This window comes from Gopherus flavomarginatus, chromosome 10 (genome assembly GCF_025201925.1).
Source record: "Gopherus flavomarginatus isolate rGopFla2 chromosome 10, rGopFla2.mat.asm, whole genome shotgun sequence".
In the NCBI taxonomy this organism is placed as follows: domain Eukaryota; kingdom Metazoa; phylum Chordata; order Testudines; family Testudinidae; genus Gopherus; species Gopherus flavomarginatus.
In genome coordinates this window covers 1,785,066-1,809,500 of record NC_066626.1, presented here as the reverse complement: position 1 = coordinate 1,809,500, position 24,435 = coordinate 1,785,066, and the positions used below count along the sequence as shown (strand labels likewise).

The following is a 24,435-nucleotide window of genomic DNA, read 5'->3' as shown; positions in this document are numbered from 1 at the left end:
TAGAACCTGCCACATCCACATCCATATATTCACTTAGGGTGTCATTTCCAAAGGTGCAAGCACCCACTGTTCCCACTGGCCCTGCTGGAGCTGGGGGCACTTGGCCAATCAAGCCTTGGGGTTCTGATGGACGTAGCTAGGAGGCAGCACACCCAGTGTGACAACTGCAGGCTGCGGAATCCCCAGACCCTCTCTCTGGACCACATCCAGCCCCATAAGGCCTCTGGCCACAACATGTGTCGCATTCCCAATTCTCCTTTCTCCTTGTTCATCCCCGATTGCAAGCAGTGATTCAAGGGACGAGTGAGACAGGCGGGACAGGGCCGGCGAGGAAATGGAGATGCCGATTTAAATGCTCTGGGAAGCTTTTGAGTGCAGCTCTGCTCTGCAGACTGCACGACTGTGAAAATGACCTTGGGAGGAGGCTCCGTCCCCTTGTGGGCACACGCGCTTCCCTTGCCAGAGAGAATGGGGGGTTCCACCTACCAGCCCTGCAAACCCGGCCAGGGAGGTGAGAGGCACTGGGCTCTCTCCCCACCAGGAATAACGGCTCCACAGGCCAAATCCCGCCCTAGACACCAGTTCAGGCCCATCACCTTCAGGGGACGATGCAAAAGGAGGAAGAGACGATGCTGCCCACCCGCCTCCCGCCCCTGGGCTGGGCTGCTCTGCCTGGGCTAAGAGGAGGAAAAAGCCAGGGAAAAGCACCACACACTTGTTTTCATGACCTCAGGAAGCAGCACCACCTCTGACACACTCTGGGCGCCAAGCTGGGCAAGAGGGCTCTGCATAAAGTGAATGGCCTTTCACAGCACAACTCATGTCAGCCAGAATGTGCCCACCAGCTCTTCCACTGAATCTTTTCTGTTTGCAATGCATCCAGGTCCTCTCCCTCCTCCCCCCCTCCCCAGGTCACCAGCAGTGGTTTCAGCCCAGCCATTTCACCAGCAGCTCTGTCCTGCCAAGGCAATGGGAGTGCAGGGGTCCCACTCCACAGGGTCGCTGATAGAGCTGCATGTGAATTTTGCAGTCAAACGTTTTTAATTTAAAATGGTTGGTTGGTTGGTTGAAACCAAAACCGTTGGTGAAACAGGGTCAGATCTGATGAACCTCCCTCCTCAGAGAGATGGGAAAAGAGTTTTGACGTTGTTAAAATGTTTCGATTTGACATTTTCTAAACAGAAAATCTGAGTTTTCCTGATTCAAAATGACATTTTGTTCCAAAATTTAGGCTTATTAGACAAAAAAGATTGAAATCAAAACAAAACATTTCCATTCACCCAAATGGGAATTCTTTTGGGTGAATGGGAGTTTAGTTTGCAAATATTTTCAAGATTTGTACATTTTGTCCCAGTTTGAGACAGGGAGAAACACTGAACTCTCAAAAATATCCCAGGGTGGAAAGCAGCCCCCGTCGCTGGTGCCGGCCCAGGGGTGGGTCTGATATCAGCCGGGGCACAAGGCACCAAACAGCCAAGCCCACTTGACAGGGGCAAGTTTGCCCCGGGAAGGTAACTTGTGATTGGAAAGCCTGCAGGGATGCAGGAGAGCAGCCCCATGGGCAGGCAGTCCCAGGCAGTGCGGTCTCTAGCACAGATTTCAGCGACCCTCTTGCTGATACCATGCCAGCCAGCAGGTAGCGGGTGTCAATCCATTCCCAAACCCTCAGGTGGGAGCAGTTGGTATCTCAGTGTGGGGCTGGCTATTGTTTTACTTAATCTCTCAGCACTTAGCAAATCGCATAAAACCAGACAGCTTCACACAGACAGATAGACAGACGCACATGCCCCTCCCCCCATCATACATGCTGCCATCTGCTGTGGGTCACTCCCTCCTCCAGCCCTCATTTAGATCCAAACTCAGCAAGAGAAGAGCTTCAAAGTGTGCATCTCAGCACATAGCCACACCCCTCTGCCAGCAGTGCCCAGCTCCTCCCCAGAGCAGCCAGCAATGGAGTGACCGGGACAGGGTGCAGGCCAGGAATCACCTGCCCCAGCTCCTCCAGGGAGTGTTTGCTAAGACGGGTCAGTGGACCCCAGAGCTGCCTCCCTAGACATGGGGGTGCACCGGGTGTGGGGGGCTGTGGGCAAGGGGGTACCCCAGATGGCCAGTCCCCCTGGCAGCACGGGCCAGCAGACTGCTGGGCACTCAGTGAGCATGGTTTAAACTGGAGTTCTCATCCCAACAGCCACACGGAGAAGAGAGAAAGTAGAGACAGAGCAGCGGCACTGAGTCTAGCACTCTGCTGGCCCAGCTGCGCAGAATCCCCTTCATCCCACCCCCAGCTCCTCACCCCAGCAGCCCAGCCAGCCCACCGTGGGAAGACAGCACTGGGAAGGGGTTTCAGAGAAGTTGGGACCCATGATGCCATCGCCAAGGGAGAGGTGGGGAGGCAGCATGGGTCTGGCAGAGAAGCGACTGCCCAGCAGATCAGCAAGGCAGCCCACAGATGGTCAGGGTGTCTGAGAGCTGAGGGGGTCATGCCACACTGACACCCAGAGACAGGCCGGTTGGGATGGAAGATCCCTCACATGTTCCCTCCCCCTCTCATTGCTGGCACCTGACTATTCACAGCACACTCACGTGGAGAACTCCCAGCGGGCCACATAGCAGACATACAGACCAGCTACAAGTACCTTGGCGTCCCACAGTCACATGGAAACCACGATGAGGAGGCAAGGAAGACAGCAACATCCAAATATCATCAAAGGATAAGACAGGTCCTGAAGAGCCAGCGCAGTGGGAAAAACAAGATCCACACCATTAACAGATACGCCCTGCTGGTTATCAGATACCCTGCCGGTATAGTGAGCTGGTCAAAGGAGGACATGGAGGCTGCCGATGTGAAGACCCGGAAGCTCCTCACAATGCATGGAGGTTTCCACCCCAAGTCCAACACCCAGAGACTGTATACCAGCCGGAAAGAAGGCAGGCGGGGCTTGGTGAGCATCAAAGCCACTGTCCTGGACGAAACCCGAAGCATCCAGGAGTACATCAGTAAGATGGCCCCCAAAGATGAGCTGCTGAGAGAATGCCTGAGGCAGCAGCGGACATGGGAGGAAGACCAAGCAGAAGAAGTGCCATGGCAAGACAAGATCCTGTATGGGATGTACCATCGACAGATAGCTGAGGTGGCTGACATTGGGAAATCCTACCAGTGGCTGGAAAGGGCTGGACTAAAAGACAGCACTGAGGCACTGATCATAGCAGCACAGGAACAGGCACTGAGCACCAGATCCATTGAAGCAGGGGTCTACCACATTAGAGAGGACCCAAGGTGCAGACTGTGCAGAGAGGCCTCAGAGACAGTCCAACACATAGTGGCAGGATGTAAGATGCAGGCAGGAACAGCATACACTGTGAACAGCACAACCAAAGTGTCTGGCATTGTGTACAGGAACATCTGCACAGCGTATGGGCTAGATCCTCCCAAGACCAGATGGGAGATTTCACAGAAGGTTGTGGAGAATAGCAGGGCTAAGATTCTGTGGGACTTCCAGATCCAGACGGACAAGCAGGTACTGGCCAATCAACCAGATATCGTGGTAATAGATAAGGACCAGAGGACAGCGATGGTGATAGATATAGCAGTGCCAAGTGACAGCAACATCAGGAAGAAGGAATATGAGAAAAGTACCAGGGCCTGAAAGAGGAACTAGAGAGGATGTGGAAAGTGAAGGCCAAAGTGGTCCCAGTGGTGGTAGGAGCACTCGGGGCTGTGACTCCTAAGCTGGGTGAGTGGCTCCAACAGATCCCAGGACCAACATCAGAGCTCTCTGTCCAGAAGAGCGCAGTGCTAGGAACAGCTAAGATACTGCGCAGAACCCTCAAACTCCCAGGCCTCTGGTAGAGGACCCGAGTTTGAGGAAGACACATACCACCCATAGGGGTGAGAGGGTTTTTTTTTAATACACACACACACACACACACACATACACACACACACACACATATACATATATGGGTATAAGAAATAAGTAGTAATAGAAAGAAGTAGTCATAGGAATAAATAGCCAAACAACATTGTTTACTGCTATCTTTTGTTTTATTATGGTATTTACAATAAATGTGACAAATGTCTTGTCCCCTTTAATAAGATCCTGCTAGTTTTTATTGGTCTAATATAATTGGTATAACATTTTGGTGGAGAATAGCGAAAGGGGGATTATTGATATTTTTGCCTCACTTATTGTAAACCAATCTGTGTGCACACAACCGGCTCTACAGAGCACGGTTCTATTCTTGGTTAACCAGACCTGCTGGCCTCCAGATAGGTAGCAGGAAAATAAAGAACTCATAAAATTGTTAACAAACCTGCTGACCTCTGGATAGGTAGCAGGAAAAGAAAGTAAAATCAGGGGCAGCAAGAGGGTCCCAGGGACCAGCCAGTGCTGCTCGCTAAACAAAATTAAAAATGTTTAAGAAAAGGCAAGGGAAAACAGTCTCGGAGGGAGGAATGGAGTCAAAAGTAGTTAAATGGAGTCACCTTTTATTAAAGAGATAACTCCTTTTAAACAAATCCTTCAAAGATATAGGCACAGTCCTTGGATTGAACAAGCCCTTGCAGATATCTGCACCATTTCGGACCTAGAGGATAGATTGGCCCAATATATCCTCATATGCAAACCCCTAACTGCGGCAAAAAGAGACGCCGCAGGAATCTGGCTGCTATGAGAGGCATGTAATGACAGCTACCTCCACCTAATAGCCTGTAAAGAGGAGAAAATATTTCTAAAAGAAAAAATATCCCAATTAGAAAAAGGGGTAGAAAATTGGAAAGTGATGGCAACAAATTCTCACAACCAAATGGAAATAATAAAACAAGTGTTACAGGAAAGTAAAAGTAAAGAAAGATTCCTGGTGGACCAAATGACAGCCTTCACAGAACTAGAGAAAGAAAATCAGGCTTTGATCAAAGAAAACCAGGTCCTACAAGATATGGTTAAGAAATTAACATTAGAACAGTGCAAAGCCCCAGGAAGCCATACCCACTGCAATTGTATTATTAAGCAGTGGAAACACAAATTAGGTTTTGTGACCCGCCAAATAGCGGCTGTCACATCAGGAGAATGGAACCCAACCACATGTAAAATACAATCGGATTGGGAGACAGATATTTGGGACCCCCGGGAAATTGGAGAGAGAGATATCTGGCATGACCCACAAGAGGGTCTTGTGGCTCCGGTGGCAGCCATAGAACGGCGCTCTGTGACCACCCCAATAGACAGTGGGCGGAATCAACAGGTCACCACCATTCCAGCATCAGCCTCAGACTTAAAAGCAATGGCTGACCATTTGGGAACACTAAATAGAGAAACCTTTTCCCAAGGGTGTATCAATGCCATCCTGTTGGCAGGAAGAGAAGCACTCATCACTCAGGAAATGTATCACCTCATGGGCATATGTGTGGCACCAGAAATACGAGCAGCCCTGGACCGCATAAGAATTGGCGCTGGTGATAGTGAGCTGGCCCTAATGGCCACCTTTGGAGAACAGATAGGCAGGAGAAATTTTATTGCCCAAGCTGTGGCTTCTACTCAGGACACTAACGAAGATCCTGAAGAATCTCACCCGGTGGGCCCTAATGCAGATTATGGCTGGTTTAGTAACCATACCCGCTAATACGGATTTAGATTTAATCCCCTTCTCCGTACCATCTCTCAGGGATTGCGCTGCCTCACTACTTCCCTATTATTCAGGCAAGCTTGCCGTTTGGCAGGACGGGCACCCTGCCACCGTAAGAAAATTAAAAGGGATGGTACAACACATAGCTACCCACACCGGACCAAAGCCCAATATTAAAAAGGAAAGGGTGGCGTACGTGGCGGCAATGGAGCCAACAGTCCCCTATTCACATGAAAGTGGAACAAAGGGATTTGCAGGATCCCACGGAGGGCACTCAAAAGTCAGATTCAGGGGAAGGGGGAATAACCAGTCTAGGGGTCGGCTGTACCCAGACCTTCAAAGATCTCAGTCAGCCAAAGGCAGTAAACAGCCGGAAAAACCCATCGCTGATGTGTGCTGCATGGCATGGAGGCTATTATTACAGATGGGAGGAGATAGACAAAAATGGGATAAGGCCCCTTTGGCCGATATTATAACAGAGATTCTTAGATTGCAGGACCAGCGAGGAGGCGTATCAGGGGTATCCACCCCAAGCGCTCCTTTAGTTTGTCAGGAATACTCCTAGGGAAGCCCACTGGACGTGGAACCCCCACTTGGCATAGGAGCCCAACAGTGGAGGTTTATAGGAGAATTAACCTGGGATCCAGGAGGAAGACCCTATATCTACGTCCAGCAGGGAACTCAAGCTCCTATGATGGCTCTAATTGATACTGGAGCTTCCGTCTCTCTAATTAAAACCACTCCTCTAGCAGGAACAAAAGGGCAAAATATGATATTACACTCCTTCCAGGGAAAACCCAGCACCGGACAAGAATGGGTGCAGGTACCATTCTCTGTACAAGGATTCCACACTGCTGGCAATCTGATTCAGACAAAACATATGACCGATGCCGTGATCCTGGGCACGGACTGATTGTTCAAAAATAACATTATTATTGATCTCCCCAGAAGCGTTCTATGGAGACTGGAAACCCTTCCCCCTTATCTCCCTACAGCAAGCCGTGATAAGTTTGTCAGTAACAGAAGTGATAAACTCATTGCTGTGCTCACAGCAGAACAGCAGGATAAGTGGTGTTCTAAATTCCCCACGGTCTGGACCAAGAAGAAAACAGATTGTGGTAGAATTAACGCTTGTGTTAAAATTGTAGGTGAACTGGTATCCCCACAGAAGCAATATCGGTATCCCAGGGAAGCAGAGACACAGCTCGTTCAAATTATTCAGGACCTGGAAGAGCAGGGAGTAATTAGAAAAACTAACTCCCCTTTTAACTCCCCTGTCTGGCCAGTCATGAAGGCAGACAGGCAATTCTGGAGACTAACCACTGATTATAGAAGAATCAACAAAGGAAGTATATCCATGGCCCCCATCGTGGCAGATATGACACAGGTCATCCAAAAGGTGCAAACCACCTCCAGGTATTTTTCAGTTATAGATCTGGCTAACTGTTTCTTTGCCATCCCATTACATCCTGGTTCACAGGACCAGTTTGCCTTCACCATCAGAGACCAGCAGTATACATTTCAGCGCCTACCCCAAGGATTCCAAGACTCTCCAGCTACACTGGTCTACAATTTTTGAGAAGTCGTCTGCTTCAGAGATCAAATGTGAAATATATTATGTATTTTGATGTGCTGAATTCAAATATGACAATTAACACAACTGATTGGCTACTGTTTCTCAGATATTTAAGTTTTAACATTTTATGTCTATGTATATTGTGTAGATAGTAGAGTTGTAATCATAAATTGTAAACCTAGGTCTTTTCATGTATTTCGGGTTGCTTTACATGATAATATTTCACCTGTCCTGTTTATGTAACACTTTAAAAAGCAGCAAAAGAGTGGTTATATAAATAAAATTTATTATGAAACAAAAGGCAAAAAACTATTCTGTACATAGTTTAGTCCTATTCAGTGTCTACTCGGCGCTTCTTGGCTTGTCTCTTGTATTCATTAAATGGAGCATCTCTTGGCACTGTCCAGCAATAGTCTGCAAGCATTGATGGGCTCCATTTGCCCTGATAGCGTTTCTCCATTGTTGCCATGTCCTGGTGAAATCGCTCGCCATGCTCGTCGCTCACTACTCTGCAGTTCGGTGGAAAAAAAATCTAGATGAGAGGGCAAAAAATGTATCTTTAGTGACATGTTGCAACCAAGGCTTTTGTATGCCTTGAGGAGGTTTTCCACCAACAACCTGTAGTTGTCTGCCTTTTGTTTCCAAGAAAATGTATTGCCACTAACTGGTAGGCTTTCCATGCCGTCTTTTCCTTGCCACGCAGTGCATGGTCAAATGCATCATCTCGAAGAAGTTCACGAATCTGAGGACCAACAAAGACACCTTCCTTTATCTTAACCTTGGAAATTTTCCACGGAGGTACTTGAAAGCTGCTTGCGTTTTGTCAATGGCCTTGACAAAGTTCTTCATCAGACCCAGCTTAATGTGTAAGGGTGGTAACAAAATCTTCCTTGATTCAACAAGTGGTGGATGCTGAACACTTTTCCTCCCAGGCTCCAATGACTGTCGCAGTGGCCAATCTTTCTTGATGTAGTGGAATCTCTTGCACGATTATCCCATTTGCAGAGAAAACAGCAGTACTTTGTGTATCCAGTCTGCAGACCAAGCAAGAGAGCAACAACCTTCAAATCGCCACAAAGCTGCCACTGATGTTGGTCATAGTTTATGCACCTCAAAAGTTGTTTCATGTTGTCATAGGTTTCCTTCATATGGACTGCATGACCAACTGGAATTGATGGCAAAACATTGCCATTACGCAGCAAAACAGCTTGAAGACTCGTCTTCGATGAATCAATGAACAGTCTCCACTCATCTGGATCATGAACGATGTTGAGGGCTGCCATCACACCATCGATGTTGTTGTAGGCTACAAGATCACCTTCCATGAAGAAGAATGGGACAAGATCCTTTTGACGGTCACGGAACATGGAAACCCTAACATCACCTGCCAGGAGATTCCACTGCTGTAGTCTGGAGCCCAACAACTCTGCCTTACTCTTGGGTAGTTCCAAATCCCTGACAAGGTCATTCAGTTCACCTTGTGTTATGAGGTGTGGTTCAGAGGAGGAGGATGGGAGAAAATGTGGGTCCTGTGACATTGATGGTTCAGGACCAGAAGTTTCATCCTCTTCCTCTTCCTCTTCTGACTCAAGTGAGAATGATTCTGGTGCATCAGGAACCAGAAGTCCTTCTCCGTGGGGTACTGGGCGTATAGCTGATGGAATGTTTGGATAATGCACAGTCCACTTTTTCTTCTTTGACACACCTTTCCCAACTGGAGGAACCATGCAGAAGTAACAATTGCTGGTATGATCTGTTGGCTCTCTCCAAATCATTGGCACTGCAAAAGGCACAGACTTCCTTTTCCTGTTCAACCACTGGTGAAGATTTGTTGCACAAGTGTTGCAGCATCTGTGTGGGGCCCACCTCTTGTCCTGATCTCCAATTTTGCAGCCAAAATAAAGGTGATAGGCTTTCTTAATCATAGTGGTTATACTGTGCTTTTGTGATGCAAAAGTCACTTCACCACAAGCATAGCAGACGTTATCTGCACTGTTTACACAAGTATGAGGCATCTCTGCTCACTTTGGCTAAACAGAAATGTGTCCCTTTGCAAAATCAAATACTGACAAGAGAGCACGACACTGTATGATTTCTAGAGCTGATATAGGGCAATTTGTTCAGCAGAGTGATGTAAGCTTCGTTATGATTGCATCATCCATGACTTCTAGGAATAACATGATGCAATTCATATCATGTATGATGCAATATCAGCTTCAGATTGCATCATTCATTGTTTTGCCTAAAAAGCAAGTACTGTCCAAACCCAGTCATAGATTTATTCATAGATCCAGTCAAAGATGTATTTTAGTCATTTCTGGTTTAAATTGAGATCCCTTCCCTTTATAACTCACTTATCCTCGCCATTCCCAAGTCAAGGGTCGTATATACTGACTCAATAGCATATCTTGAAAACTAGAGCCAATCAACAATTTTAAGCATCGTTTTCGTTCTCAGTGACCCAGAATTAATAAAGTTGGACTACATTTATTTCAGAAGCATTTTGGCTGTAGAGCAGTGTAACAAGCCCTTAATGAAGGGAACGCAAAGGTCACTATCATCATTTCCATTTTACAGAGGGGAAACTGAGGCACAGGGCAGGGCAGTGACTTGCTCAAGGTCACCTTAGCACTTGTATCGTCAAAGCACTTGGCTAACCAAGACCTGGTCCTCACTTGAAAGTGTCCTGTTTTGGGTCTGTCAGGTGTGGGGAGTGATATTGTACTGATATAGTCACACTGGCACCAGCCTTAGGGGGGATAGCGGTACTGACATAAAGCCTCTTTAAACTGAAATAACTGCATTCATGCTGGGTGGGAATGTACTGCTTTGACTAGACTGGGAGTGTTAAAACGCTACCACTTTCTAGTGTAGACAGGGCCTACCCCCTCCAGAGCCCCTCCTTTGTGGAAGCTGAGTATTGTTCCAGACACAAATGTCTCTAGCCTACGTGTGTGTGAGCTGGGACAGAAGCGTGTGTCACGATTCACAATCACATGTTAAAACACGACTGAATGTGCGAGTGCAGCCAGAACCCAGGGTGGTGTCAATGCTGGGAGACTGGGCTAGAGGGACTCTGCTGTGACCCGGCCTGGCAGCTCCCAGCCTGGCTCTTACCGGTCTTCAGGTTGGAAAGTGCAGTCACCAGGGCTGAGTCAATGTCGCATGGGATCCCGGCAGCCGTGGCCAGCTCAAAGATGCTCAAGGTGACCTGCGGGAAAAGCCAGGAGAAGGGAGGGTGTCAGCAAGGCTGAAGAGCTCCCAGGCTCCCTCGCTTCCACTCCATGTAATGAACCAGCTGCATGTTTATGGGGAAAACACGGCAGCTGCTGTGAGTGCCTGGTCAGCAGGCCGCGGGCAGCTATCAGCCAGGGAGAAACAAGCCCCTTCTGCCACATATTGCCACAGCCTCCTGCAGCAGGCTAGCAGGGGCCAGACAGACCTGTTGTTCCCCCAGGAGCGTCTCCCTTCCATGCAGAGGAGCTGGGGGCCCAGAGCCCACTGGGATGTGGACACTGGAATGTGTGAGGCACCAGAGGGTGAAGCAAATGGAGCCTGGTGGGGGTTGCAGGAGGCTGTGGGGCAGCAGTCGGGACTTTCTCCCTGGAAACATGCAGAACACAGTGGAAAGGAGCAGCAAGCTGGGACCAGCTGCTGAGAGCGCTGCTCTCTGGGGTGTCCCGCAGCACAGCAGGGAGTTACTGGACCCAAACTGTGGCAGAAGTGTCTTGATATTAGCCCCTGCTACAAGCCCCTAGTTTAGACACGATTTACACCAGTGCAGCTGGCTGGACGGCCGCGTCACAAAGGGCTGCCCCCCAAGTATGGACCTAGGGTTTCAAACAGGAACATAGCTCCCCCATTGCACCTCCTGTGCCACCACACTGCTATTTTTAGTGCCCTAGCTTGTAGAAAGCTAGCGCATGTAGATATCCCTGAGCTGGGAATTACGCTTTGCAGCAGCCATGCAGAGACCCCAAGGAGTGGATTAAAGCTAAGGTACTTGAGACAGGTGCCTGCCCCAAGTCTGACTTTGCCATGCCCTGTGTCCAGCCTGGAGCTTGTGCCCAGCATGACCGCGCTGTGCCCTGTGTCCAGCCTGGAGTCTGCGCCCAGCCTGACCATGTCGTGCCCTGTGTCCAACCTGGAGCCTGCGCCCAGTCTGACCGCGCTGTGCCCTGTGTCCAGCATGGAGCCTGCACCCGGCCTGACCGCGCCGTGCCCTGTGTCCAGCCTGGAGCCTGCGCCTGGCCTGACCGCGCCATGCCCTGTGTCCAGCCTGGAGCCTGTGCCTGGCCTGACCGCGCCATGCCCTGTGTCCAGCATGGAGCCTGCGCCTGGCCTGACCGTGCCATGCCCTGTGTCCAGCATGGAGCCTGCGCCTGGCCTGACCGCTCTGTGCCCTGTGTCCAGCATGGAGCCTGCCCCTGGCCTGACCGCTCTGTGCCCTGCGTCCAGACTGGAGCCTGTGCCTGACCTGACTGCGCCGTGCCCGACCGTGCCATGCCCTGCATCCAGCCTGGACCCTGTGCCTGGCCTGACCGCGCCATGCCCTGTGTCCTGCCTAGAGCCTGTGCCTGGCCTGACCGCGCCATGCCCTGTGTCCTGCCTAGAGCCTGCGCCTGGCCTGACTGCGCCATGCCCTGTGTCGTGCCAAGAGCCTGCGCCTGGCCTGACCGCGCCATGCCCTGTGTCCTGCCTAGAGCCTGCGCCCGGCCTGACCGCGCAGTGCTCTGTGTCCAGCATGGAGCCTGCCCCTGGCCTGACCGCTCTGTGCCCTGCGTCCAGACTGGAGCCTGTGCCTGACCTGACTGCGCCGTGCCCGACCGTGCCATGCCCTGCATCCAGCCTGAACCCTGTGCCTGGCCTGACCGCGCCATGCCCTGTGTCCTGCCTAGAGCCTGCGCCTGGCCTGACCGCGCCATGCCCTGTGTCCAGCCTTGAGCCTGCGCCTGGCCTGACCGCGCCATGCCCTGTGTCCTGCCTAGAGCCTGCACCTGGCCTGACCGCGCCATGCCCTGTGTCCAGCCTTGAGCCTGCGCCTGGCCTGACCGCACCATGCCCTGTGTCCAGCCAGGAACCTGCGCCTGGTCTGACCGCGCCGTGCCCTGTGCCTAGCCAGGAGCCTGCGCCTGGTCTGACCGCGCCGTGCCCTGTGCCTAGCCGGGAGCCTGCGCCTGGTCTGACCGCGCCGTGCCCTGTGCCTAGCCGGGAGCCTGCGTCTGGTCTGACCGCGCCGTGCCCTGTGCCTAGCCGGGAGCCTGCGCCTGGTCTGACCGCGCCGTGCCCTGTGCCTAGCCGGGAGCCTGCGTCTGGTCTGACCGCGCCGTGCCCTGTGCCTAGCCGGGAGCCTGCGCCTGGTCTGACCGCGCCGTGCCCTGTGCCTAGCCGGGAGTCTGCGCCTGGTCTGACCGCGCCGTGCCCTGTGTCCTGCCTAGAGCCTGCGCCTGGCCTGACCGCGCCGTGCCCTGTGTCCAGCCTTGAGCCTGCGCCTGGCCTGACCGCACCGTGCCCTGTGTCCAGCCAGGAACCTGCGCCTGGTCTGACCGCGCCGTGCCCTGTGCCTAGCCAGGAGCCTGCGCCTGGTCTGACCGCGCCGTGCCCTGTGCCTAGCCGGGAGCCTGCGTCTGGTCTGACCGCGCCGTGCCCTGTGCCTAGCCGGGAGCCTGCGCCTGGTCTGACCGCGCCGTGCCCTGTGCCTAGCCGGGAGCCTGCGTCTGGTCTGACCGCGCCGTGCCCTGTGCCTAGCCGGGAGCCTGCGCCTGGTCTGACCGCGCCGTGCCCTGTGCCTAGCCGGGAGCCTGTGCCTGGTCTGACCGCGCCGTGCCCTGTGCCTAGCCAGGAGCCTGCGCCTGGTCTGACCGCGCCGTGCCCTGTGCCTAGCCGGGAGCCTGCGCCTGGTCTGACCGCGCCGTGCCCTGTGCCTAGCCGGGAGCCTGCGTCTGGTCTGACCGCGCCGTGCCCTGTGCCTAGCCGGGAGCCTGCGCCTGGTCTGACCGCGCCGTGCCCTGTGCCTAGCCGGGAGCCTGCGTCTGGTCTGACCGCGCCGTGCCCTGTGCCTAGCCGGGAGCCTGCGCCTGGTCTGACCGCGCCGTGCCCTGTGCCTAGCCGGGAGTCTGCGCCTGGTCTGACCGCGCCGTGCCCTGTGTCCTGCCTAGAGCCTGCGCCTGGCCTGACCGCGCCGTGCCCTGTGTCCAGCCTTGAGCCTGCGCCTGGCCTGACCGCACCGTGCCGTGTCCAGCCAGGAACCTGCGCCTGGTCTGACCGCGCCGTGCCCTGTGCCTAGCCAGGAGCCTGCGCCTGGTCTGACCGCGCCGTGCCCTGTGCCTAGCCGGGAGCCTGCGTCTGGTCTGACCGCGCCGTGCCCTGTGCCTAGCCGGGAGCCTGCGCCTGGTCTGACCGCGCCGTGCCCTGTGCCTAGCCGGGAGCCTGCGTCTGGTCTGACCGCGCCGTGCCCTGTGCCTAGCCGGGAGCCTGCGCCTGGTCTGACCGCGCCGTGCCCTGTGCCTAGCCGGGAGCCTGCGCCTGGTCTGACCGCGCCGTGCCCTGTGCCTAGCCGGGAGCCTGCGCCTGGTCTGACCGCGCCGTGCCCTGTGCCTAGCCGGGAGCCTGCGCCTGGTCTGACCGCGCCGTGCCCTGTGCCTAGCCGGGAGCCTGCGCCTGGTCTGACCGCGCCGTGCCCTGTGCCTAGCCGGGAGCCTGCGCCTGGTCTGACCGCGCCGTGCCCTGTGCCTAGCCGGGAGCCTGCGCCTGGTCTGACCGCGCCGTGCCCTGTGCCTAGCCGGGAGCCTGCGCCTGGTCTGACCGCGCCGTGCCCTGTGCCTAGCCGGGAGCCTGCGCCTGGTCTGACCGCGCCGTGCCCTGTGCCTAGCCGGGAGCCTGCGCCTGGTCTGACCGCGCCGTGCCCTGTGCCTAGCCGGGAGCCTGCGCCTGGTCTGACCGCGCCGTGCCCTGTGCCTAGCCGGGAGCCTGCGCCTGGTCTGACCGCGCCGTGCCCTGTGCCTAGCCGGGAGCCTGCGCCTGGTCTGACCGCGCCGTGCCCTGTGCCTAGCCGGGAGCCTGCGCCTGGTCTGACCGCGCCGTGCCCTGTGCCTAGCCGGGAGCCTGCGCCTGGTCTGACCGCGCCGTGCCCTGTGCCTAGCCGGGAGCCTGCGCCTGGTCTGACCGTGCCGTGCCCTGTGCCTAGCCGGGAGCCTGGGCCTGGTCTGACCGTGCCGTGCCCTGTGCCTAGCCGGGAGCCTGGGCCTGGTCTGACTGTGCCGTGCCCTGTGCCTAGCCGGGAGCCTGCGCCTGGTCTGACTGTGCCGTGCCCTGTGCCTAGCCGGGAGCCTGCGCCTGGTCTGACTGTGCCGTGCCCTGTGCCTAGCCGGGAGCCTGCGCCTGGTCTGACTGTGCCGTGCCCTGTGCCTAGCCGGGAGCCTGCGCCTGGTCTGACTGTGCCGTGCCCTGTGCCTAGCCGGGAGCCTGCGCCTGGTCTGACCGTGCCGTGCCCTGTGCCTAGCCGGGAGCCTGCGCCTGGTCTGACCGTGCCGTGCCCTGTGCCTAGCCGGGAGCCTGCGCCTGGTCTGACCGTGCCGTGCCCTGTGCCTAGCCGGGAGCCTGCTCCTGGTCTGACCGCGCCGTGCCCTGTGCCTAGCCGGGAGCCTGCGCCTGGTCTGACCGCGCCGTGCCCTGTGCCTAGCCGGGAGCCTGCGCCTGGTCTGACCGCGCCGTGCCCTGTGCCTAGCCGGGAGCCTGCGCCTGGTCTGACTGTGCCGTGCCTAGCTAGCAATGGTTGTTGCATTTACACAGACTCTGCCATTGGAAGAAGCTGCTGTGAAACGGCCCTGGGATCTCCACAGGAAGGCACGTCTCATCACAGGTGAGTGCCACTGTGGGGGAGGGGTGCATCAGCGAGCAGGTCGTTCCCCCACCTCCATCAAGTCCAGTGTCAGAGAAGTCCCATCCCCATCACAGCATCAGTATGACACAGACTGAGCCAGGCAGGTATGTCACCCTGATGTCCAACCATCTGCTCAATATCTCCCCAAGGGGGGTTGTGTGTGGTCTCTGCCAAAAGCTAGGCCAGCAGAGGGCCGTGGCTACTGCCAGATGTCCGTACAGGACACAGTTTGCGAGAGATGCAAAATGTAGACTGTTAGATTGCAAAACTGCTGCAGTGAAACCTGCCACCTGAGGTGAGGGGGTGTCTCGGGGCTAACACCATCCACACTGAGAGCACTGGACCCCCGTGCAGACAGCCCTTGGCTCACTGGCTCCGCGAGGTGAAGACATCAGCATTTACAAAACCCAACCAACCCAGGAGAACGTTCTGGGCAGGGAGACAATCGGAAGAGCCTGTAACTGTACGAGAGCAGCCAAAATGGCACGAGGTGTTACCCACTGCACAGGAGAAACTGCCGGCGGGTGTGTAAGGTGGAGCCCAGCTCTCTGGACTGGACGAGCGCCACAAGGGGGAGAGAGACCGTATTAGGACGTCGCTCGTTAACACACACTGGCTTGGATTGCATTCCATCGTTTCTTTTAGCGGTAACCTTGTTTCCAAATCCTTGGACTTGCTTTTAGCTGAATCGGTCTCAAGCTCCGTTAAATAAACTTCCATTTGCGTTTACTAGACCCCTGTCTAAGTGCCTTGTGCTACCCAGAGTATTGAGCCGAGGTGAGACCCGCGCCCTGGGCCCTGTTTCCACGGAGGCAGAGAACCAGTGTACGCTGCGGGTGTCTGGAGGGACTGGGCACTCAAGTGTAACAAGGTGGGGTATCAGCTGCCAGTCGCAGAAGGAAAGAGCAAGGTGTTGCCAGCTGTTGGTGGCTGGGGACCATTTCTGCCCATGGGCGCAGACAGGGCTTTCTCCGCTGAGCAGGTTAGTGATCCCCTTGGATGCCTCAGGTAACCCCCAAGCAGGGTGACCAGATGTCCCGATTTTATACGGACAATCCCAATTTTGGGGTTTTTTCTATTATGGGATCCTATTACCCCCCACCCCGTCTCGATTTTTCACACATGCTGTCTGGTCACCCTACCCCCAAGTGTCACAATTAGCTGGCCCTCGAGCCCCAGAGAGACCCCTTTATTCCTCAGGAGGGCAAGGGCTGAGGCTGGGAGATAAGAGTCTTAGCACCGAGCATCTTAAGCCCAAGTTGTGAGGGACAAGGAGCCCTAAGAGCAAGGTGCAGCCTCACAACGTCCCCTAGAGACAGGCTGTGAGGGTCAAGCCCTAGGCCCTGTCACAAGCTGACAGGATCTTTAAGGGGAGACAAGGCCCAGCCGCCACCTAGACTGATTAGCTGCTTCCAGGGGTAAAAGTAATGTACAGGACTTACCGGTAGTGCTGGAGTCCTGAGGGGGCATGGCCTCATCCGGAAGAGGCGTGGCCTCTCAAGATTTAAAGGCCCTGGGGCACCGGCTGTGGCTGGGAGACCCAGGGCCTTTACATCAACCAGGGGCTCCCAGCTCTAGAGGTGGCTGGGAGTCCCCCGGGGTTCAGGGGCAAATTAAAGGGACTGGGGGTCCAGCTGCCAGGGGGAACCCTGAGCTTTGTGGGGCTGGAGCAGGGATTTAAAGGGCCCAGAGCTCCTGCCCCTGAGAGGAGCCCCAAGCCCTTTAAATCCTGACCCCAGCCCAGCCGCCAGAGCTGCGGCGGGGATTCAAAGGGCTCTGGGCTGCCTGCAGCCGCGGGGAGCTCTGAGCCCAGACCGGCTTACTTTCACCTCTGGCTGCTTCCCAGCAGAGACCTGGTCCATATAAAGGGCTCAGCTCAGGGAGAGACTCAAAGGAGCAGCAGGCTGCTCTGTACAGAAAGACTCACCTTAGCTCCTAGCTGGACAGCCTGGGGAGTGTGGAGCTGCAGAGAGCAGCCCGTGGGAGCTGGCCAGGGCTCCACGCAGAGCAGCTCTGGGAGTCTGTGCACTGTACAGGTGTGTCTGTGCTATGTCTGGGAGTGAGCGACTCTTCTTGCTGCTTCCTGGTGCCTCCAGCATGACCCTGCCTTTCCTGCTGCTCCATTCCCTTACTCAAAAGAAACACACTGAGAACAAACCACAGCCTTTTCTCTACCTTGAGCCTCCGGGTATCTACGTTAACTGTATATAAGTGCCTGGAGCGTGACCCTTAGCTAACCTGCAAACTGAGTATAGATCCGGCCAACTATGCCACTGTGACGCTCCCCAGCAGTACCCAGACCCTTCATGACCACTTGCTCTTAGCGTGAGAGTCTTGTCTGTGCCTGCTGTGGATCAGCTCCGTGACTCCACCAGCCTCTGACAGGACAAGCCCGGCCTCCCAGGCCTGCCCCGGCCTCACCCTGTCTGTACAGGTCAGCGATAGGCATATACCAGCCCTGAGTCCTCTGAGCATCCCTCTGGATGACACATCAAATAAGAGACATATCTCAAAAAACAGGACAGGTGGCCTCCCTAATTAGAACTAATGTTGGGCATTAAAGGTGACCCCGGCACAGGCAGAGTGCAGCCCTCTGGCCACACGTGGCTGGGAGAGGATTCTAGTCCTTAAAGGATCCCACTGATCCCCCATGTGTTCTGTCCTCGCTGTGGGAAGGAGGCAGGCTCCAGCCTATCCCAGAGGCCTCACCAAGAACACAGGGATCTAGGGCCATGGAGGGCTGGTGAGTCTCACCTGCTGGGAACTCTGGGAATCTATACCGGGCTGCCCTTTATTTGAAATCAGCATGATAAACGGTTGAGAGGAACAATTGACATGCCCCCTAGGGTAGGAGGAGATGCCGATCCAGCCCAGATACAGGAGGGGTGGCATCCCTACCCAGCCCAAGTTACCTAGCCCAGCCAGGCTAACCCCTGAAGGGTGCAGCCCCTGACCCACTAATGACAGCTCAGTCAGAGGGGCAGCTGCCCTCAGACTGAGATGCATAGCGGGACTCGTGTCTGCTCTGCAAGGCATGACGCTCACCAGCTCTGGCTCCCAGCACTAGGCCATTCATGACCCACCACAACTATCACAGTAGCCGGCTGACGGAACCTCTCCAAGTCCTCTCCAAGCCCCCGTGACATACGGGAGTGTGCCGTAGCGGGAGCTTTCAGTTGTCTCCAGTCCACTAGGTCTTCGAGCCTCTGAATCCAGGCTGTCTGGGGGCAGCAGCACGAATGGCAGGGCAATAAGTGGAAGTGGGACCCCACCTGCCTAGCGAGGAGGCTGGGCCTGGATCCAAAGAGAGGGGGCAGAGAGGAAATGCCCCCCAGAGGTGACAGGCAAGGCAAGGCAATGCCAGTGCCAGCTGCATCGCTCTTCTGTGCAAGCCTCCCTCTGGTAACTGGCTCAGCTCTAAGGCATCCGGAAACCTACTGTCACTCTCATGGCAGTTGCTGAGCTGACAGGCTGTCACCGGGTAGGACACGCCAGCGACACTGAAGAGGGCTGTGAATGGCACCGAGAGAGGGAAGGCTCAGCCCAATCAGCGTATCTCACCAGCCAGCACCTGTCCCAGACACAGGGCCCGGCTACACTAGGGAAGTGGCGCTTTGCTGACACTGGACAGGTGAGCTGCATTCCATCCCTCCGTGCAGCAATTCAGCTGGGCACTAGGCTGCCCCAGATTTGCCCACGACCCAGAGTGACCCACAGAACCCCTTCCCAGTAAGAAGGGGAGAGCCTAGCATGATCTGGCCCTAGGTCCAGCCCTTGGAGGTTCCTCCCCTACCTCCATCTCTGTCAGAGGCAGCCACACGGGCTCTTTCTCTGTCTGCATCATGGACCTGAGAGACCTGCCAGGAGCTGGTACCAGAGTGGTGGCAGGTAAATCCAGGGCAGTCGGGGGCAGGGCTGGCAGTGGGATGGGATGGAGCAGTGCAGCAGTGGTAGGTTCCAGAGCTGGTGGGACATGAGTGATCCCACAGCCCTTACTGCTGGAGGGGCTGGGTCCCAGCGTCTCAGTCCAGCTTCTAGTGGCCTGTGCCCACTATCTGGCCTCCTGGTTGGGATCTCAGCATCCCTGCTGGCTATGAGCAAGCCCTAATCCTCAGGGAGGAGGAGACTGATGGGGGCTGGATGGGCTGCGCCCGCTGGGGAGAAGCAGGGGGACGGGGGTGTCCAGGCTCTCCAAGGACAGGGCCCTGAATTCACATCACTCAGATGGGCTTGTTCTTTAGACAGCTTAAGGGAGAGATGCAGGCAGCCCAGAGAGAGACAGACCCACAGACCTGACACTGAGTGAGGCAGATGGACAGCCAGGACACACACATACACAGATGGACGGACAGCTGCCTTCATGTCTCAGGAGCCGAGCTCATGGTATGGAGCAAGATAATGAGCTCGTACCGATCGCTCCTCCCTTTGAGCTGCTCCTACAGGAATCTGGGGCTCAGTGCTTGTGCCAGGAGGAGGGAGGCAGGACTCCTGGGTTCCATTCCTGGCTCTGCCACTGACCGACTGGCGACCTTTGGCGAGTCACTTCCCCTCCCTCTGCGCTGCAACTTCCCCCACTGCAACATGGGGATAACAAAGGAGCCCCTCCTTGTGGGGTCATTCATGTCCCCAAGCGCCAGGCCCCCGAAGCCCAGGCTTGTTTGCACTCTGCTGCTAAGCAGCAAGTCGTTCTCGGCTAACTCAGCTGGAGCTCCACAGCACCAGATGTGCCACAGCCCCAGCGCGTACATCAGAGAGCTGATCCCCCACGTGTGCTCCAGCACGGCCCCTGCCTGGCAGCGGAGCCAGCTGCAAATTCCAGCATGACACAGCCCCCGCAGCTTGGCTTCCTTTGCCCCTGTGTCAAGCCCCAAGTCACGCCTGGGTGGGGTGGGTTTTCCTGACCTCAATGTCCAGCTCTCAGCCTCAGCCCCAGCCACGTTATCGCCTCGCGATCTGGTAAGGCCCATTCGGAAGTGCTGAGCCTGTGATTACTGTCCTTCCATGCCTGCTGGAGGTGAGTGTGATGAACTAGGAATGTTCTTAATGTTTTCTCTGAATACTGTGTTGGTGCCTCAGTGTCCCCTAGGCAGTTCTTAAGTATTTGGCAGAGCAAAGGGCCAGCGCACCTAAATGCCTGACCCTCTGTCTCCTAGCAACTGATGGCCTGGGTCCCTTCTATGCAAAGATGCCAACTGAAGGTGCTGGAGACAAAGAGATCAGGTGACCTCCTGGCCCGGGGAAAGGAACTGAGCAGAGGAGGAGGTTGTTAGTCTGGAGTTGACTGGGGACGAGGAGTGAAGTGCAGACATGGGGTCTGGCTCACTTCCCCCCCGGAATGGACCCGGCCGAGGGGTCCGGTTCGCTGTATCTACAAGCTCTATTTTAGACCCTGTTCCTGTCATCGAATAAACCTCTGTTTTACTGGCTGGCTGAGAGTCATGTCTGACTGCAAAGTGGGGGTGCAGGACCCTGTGGCTTCCCCAGGACCCCGCTGGGGCGGGCTCGCTGTGGGAAGTGCACGGAGGGGCAGAGGATGCTGAACGCTCCAAGGAGAGACCCAGGAGGTGAAGATGTGTGAGCTTCTTGCCCTGAACAAGTCTGCTCCAAGGGAGAGGAGGCTCCCCAAAGTCCTGCCTGGCTTGGTGGGGAGCAGTTCCAGAGCATCGCCCGCTGACTCCGTGACAGTGAGTAACCCCATTACCATTCTCCTCACCCCTCCATTCTGCTGGGAACCTCCAGTCCTACTTCCTTGTAATTGCTCTGTGGGTCTGGAGGCATTCGCTCCCTCACTACCAGTGCAAAATGAGTTCCACTCACTCCTTATCTGTGCTGTATTGCTGATAATAAAGTCATTAACTCTGTCAATGAAAAATCACCTTATTTACATCCCGCTGGCCCTTCTCCACCCACTGGCTTCACCGGGTGTGCAAATACAGGATCACTTTGTTCACTACTCTAATGCAGCCACCTCTGGGGTTGAACACAGCAGCAACACAACAGGAGAGGGCCCCTGGGCGCACAAGGGAATATTGGTGATGTTGCTGAAATCAAGACCCACCCCAGGGCCAAACCCAAACTAAATACCAACCTAGTTACACATCCATGGGTCCAAAATGGAGAATCAGAATATCCCTGACCCAGCCTGACATCCTAACCCAGCGTCTCCCCGAAGATCATGGGAGAAGGATAACCCAGTTCCCTCCCATTTCCAGCTTGACTTTGTTTGAAGATCTGGCCCCACAGCACCACCGCGCAGTTCCGACCTGCCTGAAAACCCCAGGTTAGCCCAAAGGAGCCAGCATGGCAGCTTGCCGGACCCATCCCACCGTCTCTGAACACGCTCCCGCCCGTAACACGGTGCTCATCCCAGCTGTACAGAGAGGGGCTCCCCTCCAGCTCTGCCCCGGCAAACACAGCCCCAGACAGCCCTGTCTTTAAACTGCCACAGCACAAGGCAGCACCTAGCCAGACGTCTAATGTGCTGTCTGCTACTGCCCCCAGGGGCTCATGCAGGGTATGACCGCCCTGACCCAATTAACCCAGGTGCTGATATTCTCCTGGCTCTGCCTGGGCTCTTCCCTGCAGATAACCCCACACTGTCCAGAGACCCAACCCTCCCCAGGTGTTTCTCAGGCCTGCCCCCTGGCTGGTCCCCATCAATGGCCCTGGGAAGCACAAGCAGTAAAACAGGACAGCACCTAGATACATCCATCCCTTCTGCCTGTGTTGGCCGAACTCCTGGGGATCCGCGGCGGTGGCGACCATCCCCTCCAATGTGGATCAGGACACATGGCTGCGTCTCCCAGCCCCACACACCTGGGTCTTGCTCCCAGCAATGCTCCCTGCCCACTCCCCACTGCTGCTTGGACCCCAGCCGAGCGGGCATTTGCATGCAGTGTGCTGGCAGATTCATGGCCTCTCCCTCTCCAGGTCCCTCAGTTCGGGCTGGACCCTCTGGCTGCTAGAGGCACCGTCTGGGCATCCCTGCTCTTTCTAGCCAGGTGGCTGCTGACACCGTGCTAATTCTACTGCAGCAGCCAGTTCCTTCCTCACAGGTTCTCCATGCTCTGAGGGTGCAGCCCAACCCCCTGGGGAACAGCAGAGGGCCTGGCTCTGCCTGAGGGGAGACGGGATGGCTGGGGACAGAGCTGCAATCCCAGCTCCACCTTCCCCACTGCTCCTGCATGCTCATCCCCCATGACAGTGCCACAAGCCCAGCTCTCAAAGCACTGGGCCAGCCCAGCCCTGCCTGCACAAGGACATTGGAGGTCAGTGGAGGACGGGACCCAACCAGCAGCCCCAGGCAGCTCTTTCCTAAGCTGTATGGTTCTTGGCTCCCCTCCATCTCTCACTGATCATCACCGGCTCCAGCCGCCTTAGCCCAGCCCCATGGTCCATCTGCCAGGTGCAAGTGGCATCCAGGCCTGGAGTGACTCATTCCACATCTGACAGGCCTCAGCATGATAGACGAGCTCAGCCTGCAGGTGGCAGGTGTGTGCTGCCATCACAAGATCCCGTGGCCAGCGCCCTTGTGTGATTTGCCTGAATCTAACCAGGGTGACAGTCACCCCCGCATGGGGTGCGGCACAGGCCAGTGGGCCACATGGCCAGATCCAATGCCCTCCTCTCGGAGCTGTGAAACCCATCTTGCTAAATGGAGCTGGAGTGGGATTCCCAGCCCCCTATCCATGGCTCTGAAAAATGGGCAAGTGCTGGCATGTGCCTCTCTGGCAGTGTGGGCACGTTCTTACCCAGCCAGTCCAATGCCTGGCCACCACACCCCACTACTTGACTGTCTATGGACTGCTGTACAGTAAATACCCCACAGCACCTCTGCATTCACACCCAGCATCATTAACATACACTCCGCCCAGCATTCACACCCAGCTTCATTAACACACACCCTGCCCACCATTCACACCCTGCATCATTAACATACACCCTGCCCGGCATTCACACCCTGCATCATTAACATACACCCTGCACAGCATTCACACCCTGCATCATTGACATACACACTGCTCTGCATTGGCACCATGTGTCAACACAAAGACCTTGCTCTTCTCTGCATTCACACCCTGTGTGATTTAACACACACCCTGCTCTGCATTCACACCCTACATTAACAGACTCCCTGCCCAGCTCTGCATTCACACCTTGTGTCATTAACACATTGTCACGGAGTGTGGGGGAACACAAGGCCCTACACCCCCGGCTTCCTGCAACTCACCATGACTCTCAGCCAGCCAGTAAAGCAGAAGATTTATTTAGATGACAGGAACACAGTCCAAGACAGGTCTTGCAGGCACGGACAACAGGATCCTCCCCAATTAGGTCCATCTTGGGGTCCCAGGGGCACCACAGCCCCATTGGGGAATCAGAGCCCCGTCTGCGCTTCCCTCCATTCCTTAGCCAACTCCTGAAAACTCCCTCTCTCCCCCCAGCGTCTCCTCTCCCAGTCTTTGTTCAGCTTCCCGGGCAGAGGTGTCACCCTGGCCTCTAACCCCTTCCTGGGTTCTCATGTTACATGCTCAGGTATCTTTCCTCAAGGCTGGTCTCCCATCCCCCAGTGCAGACCGTCCTCTCAGGCCAACACTCCCCACTCAGCATTCACACACCACACTAAGAGCAGTCCCAGTTCGTCACACACATGCACAGCCCAGCTTTGCATTCACACCCTGCTTCAAGACACCCATCCTGCTCTGCTCTGCATTCACACCCTGCATCATTAACACACACACTGCTCTGCTCTGCATTCACACCCTGCATCATTAACACACACACTGCTCTGCTCTGCATTCACACCCTGCATCATTAACACACACACTGCTCTGCTCTGCATTCTCACCATACGTCATTAACACACACCCTGCTCTCCGTTCACACTTTGTGTCATTAACACAGGCCTGCTCTGCTCTGCCACTATCCTCAGGCCGACCTCTCAAATATCGATACTAAGGATGGGTCCCATCTAACAGGCATGTCCCCTTGGTTTCCACGAGGACCCCACAACACCAGCTCCTTTGGGCTGAAAGTGGGGCCCAGCCAGGAAAACACAATTTGAACTGACACAACCCTGTGAGCAGCCACCTTGGGAGGGACCCACCACACCAGAACATGCCTGTCCGCCAAAGCCAGCAGGAGCCCACCGTGCTCACACATCATACCACCCCCCCAGGCACCAGCGGGGCAACAAGAGCAGTATGGACCAGTCAGCGTCCAACAGTATCTGCACATCCCCGTTCTGCCCATAGGAGCCACCCACGCTGAGCCCAGGGCAAACTCTGGCTCACAGTTTATCGAGTCTCACAATGTGCTCCAACCCCAAGGACACAGCGAGTGTTCAGGCCTC

General features: G+C 55.5%; 2 protein-coding genes across 2 annotated transcripts in view; one reads left to right on the top strand and one right to left on the bottom strand.

Annotated features, from left to right (window-relative positions):
- LOC127030056 (adhesion G protein-coupled receptor E3-like) overlaps positions 1-5,622 on the top strand; it is a 45,023-nt gene extending 39,401 nt beyond the window's left edge. The window contains 2 exon segments of the mRNA XM_050915965.1: positions 2,652-2,997; positions 5,357-5,622. Of these exon segments, the coding sequence (XP_050771922.1) occupies positions 2,652-2,997; positions 5,357-5,622 (612 nt within the window).
- A 352-nt stretch (positions 5,623-5,974) lies between these two features.
- Positions 5,975-24,435, bottom strand: part of LOC127030055 (nck-associated protein 1-like) — an 83,279-nt gene continuing 64,818 nt past the window's right edge. Inside the window, exons 24-25 of the mRNA XM_050915964.1 lie at positions 10,319-10,412; positions 5,975-6,021 (exon numbers count right to left, since the gene is read on the bottom strand). Coding sequence (XP_050771921.1) covers positions 5,975-6,021; positions 10,319-10,412 — 141 coding nt within the window. The remainder of the gene's footprint in view (positions 6,022-10,318; positions 10,413-24,435) is intronic.